The sequence below is a fragment of the Peromyscus leucopus genome, chromosome 5 (assembly GCF_004664715.2).
Source record: "Peromyscus leucopus breed LL Stock chromosome 5, UCI_PerLeu_2.1, whole genome shotgun sequence".
Classification (NCBI taxonomy): Eukaryota; Metazoa; Chordata; class Mammalia; order Rodentia; family Cricetidae; genus Peromyscus; species Peromyscus leucopus.
The window spans coordinates 73,621,001-73,631,862 of NC_051067.1; the positions used below are offsets into that span (position 1 = coordinate 73,621,001).

Genomic DNA, 10,862 nt, shown 5'->3' on the forward strand with positions numbered 1-10,862 from the left:
GGAAGTAGGTCTCTTTTCGCGAAGCTGGGACAGCAGGAGGAAGGGTGAGATTTTAGCTCTGAGCTCTGACCTCTCGCTTTCTCTTTTACATTGTTTCTGTGTTTCTTATTTATTAAGACGGTTGGATACATCTACAATACTATAAAAATATTATGACTATATTATACACATTGTATAATAAAGAGTATTTTGATATATTCTGCATTTCTATTCACAGTGAATTGCCTCATCTGCCTGGAAAGGTTTACCTATGAAAAGTATATCCCGGGATCACAGTAGACCCAGACTTCTGGGTGCCCCCATCAGTCCAATAAAGACTAAAATAGGATATGCTTTTTTTTTTTTTTTTTTTTTTTGGTTTTTTGAGACAGGGTTTCTCTGTGTAGCTTTGCGCCTTTCCTGGAACTCACTTGGTAGCCTAGGCTGGCCTCGAACTCACAGAGATCCGCCTGCCTCTGCCTTCCGAGTGCTGGGATTAAAGGCGTGCGCCACCACAGCCCGGCAGGATATGCTTTTTAAGGAACTTCAGCCTTTCTTAGTTAGAATGTGGTGGTCCAAGAAAACTGGCATATTCACAGAACACAGACTGATAGCAAGGCAGTAATCCTTGCTTAATGTACAAGTTTTTTTTTGTTTTGTTTTTGGTTAGAATAATAACAAGATGTGGAAGAAAATGAAGGTGAAAGTTACTTTTCCTTTCACATAAACAAGAAGGATACAATAATAAAAATATTATACCTGAAAATCTTTCTGTATAAGGTTTCATAGCTCTCTTTTTTTAATTGTTTTCCACCCTATCTGGACTAGCCTGTCCAGCTTTCAGCCACGGAGGACTTTTATAACACAGACCCAGCCTGATTTTCTAGCTCATTTCTACATCTAGTCCCTGCCTTCAGATTGGTTTCCAGTTTAGTCATGATTCTGTGCGTGTATATGCATATATATAATATTTTATTAAGTCTTTGAACATTTTGCATATGCATGTAGTGTATTTTGACTATATTCACCCCAACTCCTCCTCCTTGCTTCTTTCAGATTGACTCCCTACCCACCACCGCTCCCAATTTCCTGTTCTTTTTTTCCCCCTTAACCCATTGAGCACATCTGTGTTGCTCGTACTCATGGGGGGGGGGGGGGGGGCTTATCCACTGAACCGTGTTGTCTACTAGATGCTGTACCCTGACAGAAAACTGACTCTCCTCCTCCCAAAGGCCATCCGCGGTCACTAGTTCCTTAACTAGGGGTGAGGGCTTATGAGCCCATTCCTCTCCAAGCTAAAATGGTGACTGGATTGAGCTTGCGCAGGCAACCACAGTCTTGACTGCAGCGGTCCTGTTTTGTGCAAAAGATAATACTGCCCTCTGGTCCTTCCTGATCTCTGGTTCTTTTTTTTTTTTTTTTTTTTCTGCTCACTCTTCTGAGCTGGTTCCTGAGCCTTAGGGGGAAGGGGTGTGATACAGATGTCCTATTTGTGGATGCGGACTCCACAGTCACTCATTCCCTGTATTTTGTCTCTGCTTTAATGGGCATCCAGTGCACAAAAAACCTCTCGAGGGGGTCTGAGAGCTGCACTAATCTATGGGTAGAGAAACATGATCGGTTTGTTTGTTGTTTTGTTGGTTTTGTTTTGGTTTGTTTTGTTGTTATTTGGTTTTTGAGGCAGGGTTTCTCTGTATAACAGCCCTAGCTGTCCTGGAACTCATTCTGTAGACCAGGCTGGCCTCAAACTCATAGAGATCAGCCTGCCTCTGTCTCCTGAGTGCTGGGATTAAAAGTGTGCACCACCAGGCCTAGTCCAAGAGACAGGAATTTATAGGGCAGTTCGACAGTATGTCCATTTAGAAAAATAATTGTAAAAGGTTCAATACTAGCCGGGTGATGGTGGCACACGCCTTTAATCCCAGCACTCGGGAGGCAGAGCCAGGCGGATCTTTGTGAGTTCAAGGCCAGCCTGGTCTACAGAGCGAGATCCAGGAAAGGCGCAAAGCTACACAGAGAAACCCTGTCTCGAAAAACCAAAAAAAAAAAAAAAAAAAAAAAAAAGGTTCAATACTGTGGCCTAATAGCTCCCCAACCATGGGTTCTTGGCCGTATTTGCAATACCAGGCATGTTTCTATGGTGCAGGTCTCAAATCCTGCAGCATCTGGGGGTCTCCAGGACACCTCATTCTTTCCAGCTCTGACTTCATTCATCTCTCTTACACACTGCCCTGTTCTTCCTACTCCCTCCGTCTCTATGCCAAAGTTCACCTCCTTCTTGGAAGCTCAGGTCAATCTCACTTCTTCCTGAAAGCCTTGATGACTGTTCTCACGTTGTGATCCTTTAGCCTATTCCCCTGGGGTTCCTTGCAGCTCTGCTTTAGAAAAGGCTCCACCTCGGGCTCTTTGGGGACATTTCCACACCTTCCATTCTCGTGCTCTGTCTTTATCTCTTTGTGGCTGGTTTAGAGTCCGTTCCAGCCACTCCATCTTGTACTGAGACATTCTCCACCCTACCCCCACCCTTCTCTGGATGAAGGACTCAAAACCAATTCCCTTTGACTCGGGTTTTAGAAAGGATGTTTTATGGTAGAGCCCAAGCCACTCTCATCCTGATTTTGGTCTCTAGCCAGACCAAACTCATGCCATTTCTCCCCAAATTTATCCCTTCCTTATCTCAACACATTCTTCTGGTTCCTCAGACTGAGACCTTGGCATTGGCTTCTTCTCTCCCTTTAATCTTTGTGCTGCTCAGTCCTTCATCTTCTCCCCAGTTCCCTCCCGGTGTGAGCAGAACCACACCTGAGCAAGCGCCACTGCTCCCTCTCCTCCCTGATCTGGGTCTACGCAGCCATCACTTCATCCTCGCCTACCTGCCGCGGAAATGGCCGAGCCTGTCCGTGCTTCTCCCACCATGGGAGCTGTAATGAGCTTTGAGGAGTGAATTTCACACCGTGACATTCTCTTACTCCAACTTTTTCAAGGGCATCTCATTACATGCTGAGTAAAACCTGGAGCCTTCACTGTGGCTCACAAGAATGCCCCTCTCTTGATTCTCTGGCACCTTCTCTTCACTCTGCTCCAACCACTTTCTCCTCACTGATTGAATCTGCTGAAAATGTATAGCATTCCGTTATTTCTTTAGCCTATGATACTCTTACTGCACATGACCACATGGCTTGCATATTCTTTTCCGCAGTCTTCGTTCACGGTCACCTTTATGGAGAGGCCTTTCCTGACCACAAATATAAATTGGCACTCTCTGCCCTTCCCATCCCATTTCTGTATCCTTCATATCTAAATTACTTTCCTTCATAGCATGTATTACTACTAGGTGTGCGCGCGCGCGCGTGCGGCGTGCGCGCGCGCGCGCGTGTGTGTGTGTGTGTGTGTGTGTGTGTGTGTGTGTGTGTTCTGACTTGTCTCATCCCACTAGAATGTGAGCTACTTCCGGCAGAGACTTTATCTTACTCTTTGTTCAATCCCTAGTGCTCAGATCACTGATCTGAGATCTGTTGAGTACTAAAAAATATTGAAGAATCAATGAACAAGACAGTCTTTGTCTCAGAACTCCAACCTCAACCCTTAGTTTGTCTCCTTGGATAGAAATAACTACTCTTCAAAGCTCTGGAGATTCGGAGCTGTAGCACTGGCCAAAGAGTATGCATCATCTGCATACTCAAAAAGTGTCCTGTTCATTGCACCTTACCAGCACGCTGGTTGGCGTGACTGGTGAACTTGCACAGAGCAACTCTGGGTCTCACCATGAACATTCCAGGAGTCTGCTGTGACCTTTAACACCAGAGTGGCTGCCCAGTGACCTAACAGCTGCACCTGAATGGCATACAGCCTCTGTGAGAGGCCCTGGCACAGTCATGACCATCCAGGGAGATCACCCAAGCACTTTTTTCTGGCTTTCCTTCTAGACATACAATGCTACCCACCCTACTTCCTGGAGCTCGTCTGCTCACAACACTAGTGATCTCCCAAGCTCTTTTCTCCCTTCATGCAAATCCTTACAGATCTTTCCTCTGAATCACAGAGATTCCTCTCTATGCCAAGGTCATGTTCCCCTCTGATTTTTACTGCCGTGAGATTAGGAGACCCTGTTTTCCTTTTCTTTCTTTGGTTTTTGAGACAGGGCCTCACTATGTAGGCTTAGCTATCCTGGAACTAGCTATGCAGACCAGACTGGGACTTAGACTCAACGGAGATCCACCTGCTTCTGCCTGTCCCCTGAGAGCTGGGGTTAAAGATGCGTGCCACTGTGCCCTGTCCTGACTCCCTTTTCTTTAAGATACAATAAAACCTATGGAGTGCATAACATCAAATAGTGAGTGCGTAACAAGCACTGAACAAATGCAATACCCCCCCCAACACACACACACACACACACACACACACACACAAAGAGAGAGAGAGAGAGAGATAAGCCAAAGGAAAGGAAAAGATGATAAGAAAATTATGAAACAAATCTATACGTGAAAATGGTCAGAGCAATCAGTAGCTCAGAGCAACATGAGTAACAGTGGATATCACAGATTTCAAAATCTAGCTCCTCTGGGGCAAGTCTGTTAGCTACGGGACCTTGGACATGTCAATGTCTCTAAAATAAAGGCAACGCCTGCCTCACATGGCTATTGTGAAGGTTAAATAAGACAGAAAATTAATACAAGCCTCTCTAGCATGCGGCCTATAGTGCTTATGCAACGACATTAGCCATGTAACTATACTGAAGCATCGGTTGTCTGTATAACTCACAATCATTTATATAAGTATGTTTTAACTCATTTAAGGAAAAACCTCAGTGTGATTTGCCAAAGTCTTACTACCCCAGCTCAAGCAGTAAAATTAAATCTGGTAGAAATGCATTTCTCTAAAACTGTTCTCACAATCACAAGCGGCCATTGTTTGCAGTTAATCTGAAATGGTGCTTTCAACTGAGGAGATAAGACAACCAGAGACAAGAGGCTCCAGGTCTGTTTTACTGTCTTTGCACACGAATTGTGTAATGAGTAAGTCTATCTCCAGAGGGATGCGGGGTGCCTCTGAACCTTAGGTAATGGATTCACTTGCTTTAAAACAAATACAAAAAACAAACAAAAAAAAAAAATGAAAAACAAAGAAATCTTTAAATAGTTTCAGGATCACAGATAACATGTTCTAAGTTTATTCCACACCACACAATGCCTTCTCTGTTCAAAGAGGCAAACACATCTCCAAGCTGGAGAAATGACAAACACAGTAACTGAGTCATTTTTATACTACGTCCAAATCCAGAACCCATCTGACTCTCTTGTTCGCATTTAAAGCTACATTGACAACCTATTTTTCCCCTTAGACTATTTCTTTCCAGGGAGAAAAACGGCTCAGAAACACATGGGACGCAGCTCAAGTCTGCTTCTGTCCCCCTCCGGGCTCCATGCACGTGGCCTTACTCTCCCCATTGGTGTCCGTGCCTGTGCCTCTCTCTCCAACAGCACAGAACCCCAGACAGCAACATCAGCCGGCCCAGCCCCAGAGCCCAACTCAACCATGCTAGAATGGTGGACACAAGGGGTGCTGAAAGCAGGGCCCATGTTCTTCTGCTAATGCAATGACAGAGCTCAGCGGGCCACAGGACATGTTGGGTCCCAACGCCTTCCTCTTCTGCATTATTCCTCTTCCTCTTATTTATTCTCATATATTGCCACTCCATCCGCATGGGAATGAGCATGGACACAAGGGAAGAAGAGAGTTAAGCATAACAGAAACTCAACAGTAACTTTGCTTTTTCTCATCTTTTCCCAAGCTTACTTGTGTGGGTACCGACTATGGATCGTTTGACAACACTTCAGTAAAGCACAAACTGGAGGGACAAAGCTATTTAAGAGCCTGACCCCCCAAAGCCAGCCAGGCAGAGAAGATCTTATCTCCTTGAGAAATCATCAGGAAGTATCAACTACACATCTGGTGACTTTACTAGCTCCAAACCAAGTGACCCAACTTTGGGCAAGATCTCTGGACTCAGTCTACATCTTTTTCATCTAGCAATTATTGTATGCTACTATTTATTCGTTATAATGCATTAATGCCCCTCCTACCCAAGTCAACTGAAAGTCACCTGCAGATAAGACCCATTTTAACTTTTTGATTAGTGGATTGTTATTTCACATTTTCATATGTGTGCACTATGTATTCTGGGCCTGCCCTCCTCCTTCCTTTTCTCTCGGAACCCCTTCCAGCCAACCCCTCCTCCCTGTAATTACCTTTCCTCTACTTGCTTTGGTTTTCTTTAGTGTCCCAGGTTGTTTAACCAGGGTCACCTGTGTGACATTGAGTTTGGACCGACCATCAGAGCCTGGTGGGCTCCACAGTGGGTACACAATCCTGCCTCCCCCTCTCCCAGAATCTGTGGGTTTCCCACAGATCAGCAGCATATGATAAAGCCCTGTGGGTCCCTTCTCTCTTCACAGCTGACTGTTAGAAGGGCCTGACTTCTGTGGGCCCCGTATCAGTACCCAGCTGCTGTGAGTTCATGCTTCCCATCCCTACATCCTGCTCTTTCCCAGCCCCCTTCCCCATTTCGAGGCTCTTACATTCTTTCCACCCTATCTTCCACCATGTCCCCTGAGCCTTACGGAGTTCACTCAATGTCTTGTCTCGGGCAGACACCTCAGCCATCCTTTATTTTTTACCATCTAGAGCAGCTATGGGTCTTTACCTTTATTTCCTTTCCCTGGAAGGAGAGACTTCTCTGTTCAGGTATCCTTTATCTGGTAGAGCTGGACCATGAGTGGCTTAGATTTCTTAGTAGTCCCTCTTCTTACACAAATTGTGCCGTGTCATGATTAGATCCTTCAGCTCCACATTCCTCTAACCGTTACCTTTGCCAACATAGCTCTCCAGACCCGGTCTTTCCTTCCTAGTCATTGTTAAACACCGTGGATGCTTTACTAAAGCCTGCCTTCCTGATCTTTCTAACTATTCCATCTTGTAGCTCCCTCAACTGTCCCACTCAATTAGTTTTTCCTAATTCTACATGAAGCAACACAGTCTCCTAAGCCCACCCGCCCTCCAGAGCAGCCCTGACTCTGGAGTGACAGGCTCCTGTGCAGCACAGTGCTTGAAAGCTGGCTCAGAGTCTGCGGCTGTCACCTGCTCGTTACGCACCTAGCCTAACTACATAATGTGAGGCTTTACGTCTTCTCTCAGAGCCCTCATCTTCATTTCTGTAAAATGGAGAGTGTTGGGTACCTACTTACAGATTTGTTTCGATTAAATGAAGGACTTGACAAAAACACAAAAGAAGTGCTTGTTAAACCCCTGTTTTTTAAAAAATCATTTTAATTTATTATTTATTATTTTCCTACTAGTTTTTTTTATTGTTATAACATCCTCTTGATTATTTTTCACCCCATCCTTAAGAGCTCTCTATTTTGCTAGCACACTTATCTTCTCTGGCTTTCCTAACGCTTTCCTTTCTTCAGCACCTGAATTTTCTCTGAGCTTTACTATCCAAGTTCTACTGGAGAAATTAACATACGCGGGGGGGGGGGGGGGCGGCGGATTTCCATCCTGCACTGGTGATTGCCAACCTTGGGGGCACTTTGTGCAGTATAGCAACTGCTCTTGGGGCCCAAGCTCCACACCAGCTAATGTACACAGCTTCTCCTCTCCCTACGCAGGCTTGCTATGTTCATGCATCTCTCACTAGAAGGTCTCTGTTGACACTAATAGATGGGACTATTATATTTACACTGTTCTATCATTTGCTTTTTAGACTTCAATAATCTACCCATCCTACTAGTGCGTTTAGATTTATCTCCTTTTGATTTTTTTTAATAATCAGTGGTGGGGATGGATTTTATGCAAGGTAAATGCTCTGCCTCTGAACCACACCACCTGCCGGATCATGTTCTTTAGAAGCATCTAGGATTTACTATACAGGGTACTCTAAGCATTCTAGGGGTGGCTATTTGGAAGACGCTCCACACTAAAGGGCTCCTGCCCACTTCCATGCTACCTGCTCCTTTGGCAGCATCTGACACTCTTGATGATCTCCTGACCCTGGCAAATCCACTTCCACCCAACTGTTCCTTGGCATCTCTTCTGCTTTCTGCCATACAGTTCTTCATTTTTGGTGGTCCCTTTGGCTCTGTGCCACAGTGTAACTCTCATATTTGGGGGCTCTCCACAGGCATCTGTTGTCAACAGTTGTTTTAATTTCTTCCATTTTCCACTTTGTTCTTTATTTATCCCCCAAATATTAACCAGCCTTCCGCTGATGGTTTCCCAAATCTACCCTGTCACATTCTGGAGTTTCAAGTGTGAATTCCAAATTGCCTACAGGGTAACCTGAGCTGTGTGCACTATAGACTTAATAAGGGAGTTAATTTCATGATTTCCTCTTTCATATTTTCATACCCCTCCCTTCTGGTCTATCATCCCTAAGGCGACTGGAATGTTTTTATTGTAAAAACACAAATTAGATACGACGATCTCTTTTTTGCTCTTGCTATGTGCCTCTCTGTGCCTTGGGTCCCCACATGGTTACCTTCTGTTTATGCTTCGGATCTTGGGTGAAATGTCACTGCAACTCCCATCTTATGAGCAAAGACACTGCTCCGCACCGGCTTCCAGTAACTGTTCTCCTTCCGGTTGCCCCCCGGGCTGTCTGAATTATCTTGACTGTGTTTTCACACTGCTTGCCTATGTCCCTCCATTAGAACGCACATTCCAGGAAAAAGAGCTTTTGTCTTGTTCCAACAGTAAGACCAGACTAGCAGGGCACACTAAAAGCACCCCTCCTTTAAGAAAGGCAGGACTTGATGTTAAATTAAGAGCTGAACCCCACATTTCAACCTGAACAGTTCTATTTAAGTGAGAGGCTTTTCCTTCCCACTCCCTTCGTTCTAATTCAATCCATTCATTTCCATAAACAGATTAACTGCGAAGTACACGGGGAGCTTTGGGAAGACAGTCTTAGTGACACGTCGGCCCCACCCACCACCCTCACACCTTTTCACACCAGTCCTGGTAGTCATAACCACCCTCCGCTGGAGTTTGATTCCAGGATTCTGGGAGGTGGGTACCCTCTGGTTGACACCTGAATGATCCCTAGAATTGAAGAGTTTCAAATCTGGCCCCACCCTCCATCCTTCCATCACCAGACACACTACTGGGTATTTCACACATCCAGTTTGTCTTCCGTCACAGACAAGGCTCAGGGCGCTCCGACTGCCGACTTCTGCAGAGCCGCGCCCCAGATTGAAAGCTCGGATTTCATTCACTTGTGCTACTTTGTATCTTGGCTGCCCTGAAGAGTTCTCAGCAGCTTTTTTTTAAATGAAAACAAAACTCGAAACTCAGTGAAGTGAGAAGGCAGCCGCTAGAGCAGCACGCTAGGGTCTTCCCAGACCCCAGCTCGCAGGCCAGGTTCTTTGTGGCTAGCACAAGTGGGGACCCGGTAGCACGCAGGCTTCCAGGCCAGGGATCCGAGGAAGGGGAGGAGGGGAGGAGTTACTGGGAACTCGGGATGAAGGAGCGACGTTAGTAGAGGTTTCGTCAGTTGGGGTGGAAAGGGGAGGCCAGGATGCGAGGAAGGCAGCAATCTCCGCCGGGAGGAGGAACAAAGCCGTGGCCGGTTCTCACCGGAACGTATTTCAACTAAAAGAGGATGCTACGAAGGGAGGGGAGAGGAGCGAGCTAGGGAGCCCGGGGTCCGGAGTTTGCATTTACCACGACGCCTCGCCCGGAGTCTGGCGCCTTCTCACTGCTCCCGGCCATGTCTCTCGTGGGGAACGCGGGGAGGACAGACGCCGGGAGGATGTGGAGGCCCGGCTGCGCTGGGGGATGGGACGCGGGGGATGGGACTGGGGCCGCCCCGCCCCCCAGCCTGCGGGCGGGAGAGCCGCGACCTCAGCCGAGCCCCATTCCCGAGGCGGCGGGGGAGCAGCTGTGGAGCAGCGCCTGATGCACCTGAGCGCGCTCCAGGGAGCGTCCCTGGCGGCCCGCTGCTTGTCCCTCTGCCGGCTCCGCACCCCGCGGGGATATGGGACAGTTCTGGAGCGAATGCAGCCTCTTGTCATTTGTTCCCCACACCCCACCCCAAAGCCCATCGCTGCAGCCCCCAGGCCAGCAATCTCCAAGACTCCTCCCTGCTAGGTTTTAAATGCACATTTGTCCCAAGTCAAAGCATAAAAGAGCGGCAGTGCTGAGCGTTCTCGGGCATTGGGAATGGGCCGGGAGTATCCCGGAGGGTTTCAGCTCCTGGAGTCCTGCCAGAAGTTAGGAAGAGTCACAAGCAAGCATTTCCTCTGACCAAACCCTAGTGATCGGATGGGCCCAGGGCAGGGACTTTTTTATAAAATACTGTATCTGATTTACCACTTGACTCTAATTGTTTCAGGTTGTAGCTGAAGGCAATTGCCCTACTCGGATTAGAGAGCCCTGTTTTATGAATCTGTTATCAGACCCAACCCCTAATCCCAGCTTTCTCCTAGCCCAGCGCCCTCCTCTTTGTTCTTTCCTCCAAGGTCCTGCTTTCTGTTTATGTGTGTCCTTCGTTTCCCACATCTTGCCAGAGCCTGAACACGGCCCACTTTTGGGCTTTTAGGCTTCACATGGGTATAGTTCTCTTGATTCAGTCTTCTCCCAAAGATTTTTGCTGGGCTAGGGTGTAGCTCAGTGATAGAACGTTTGCCTGGGATGTGAAAGGCCGCACCGGTTCTGAGCCCAACAACAGCAACAACACCACACACACACACACACACACACACACACACACACACACACACACACACTGCAAAAGAAATGTTCAGTATTCGCTTTCTGGCACACACTGGCGAGAGGAATGCTGATTGTGTCTGGTTTGAAGGGGAAATAGTTATCCATCAGTTCAT

At 46.9% G+C, this 10,862-nt stretch overlaps 1 protein-coding gene across 2 annotated transcripts in view; it reads right to left on the reverse strand.

The window, feature by feature from the left end:
- Prtfdc1 (phosphoribosyl transferase domain containing 1) overlaps nt 1–9,970 on the reverse strand; it is a 100,807-nt gene extending 90,837 nt beyond the window's left edge. The window contains exon 1 of one of the 2 annotated variants that reach the window (XM_037206024.1): nt 9,700–9,970. In XM_037206024.1, coding sequence (XP_037061919.1) covers nt 9,700–9,747 — 48 coding nt within the window. In that variant the 5' untranslated portion in view covers nt 9,748–9,970. The remainder of the gene's footprint in view (nt 1–9,699) is intronic. The other variant, XM_037206023.1, reaches the window with a different exon arrangement.
- Between the last annotated feature and the right edge of the window lie 892 nt (nt 9,971–10,862).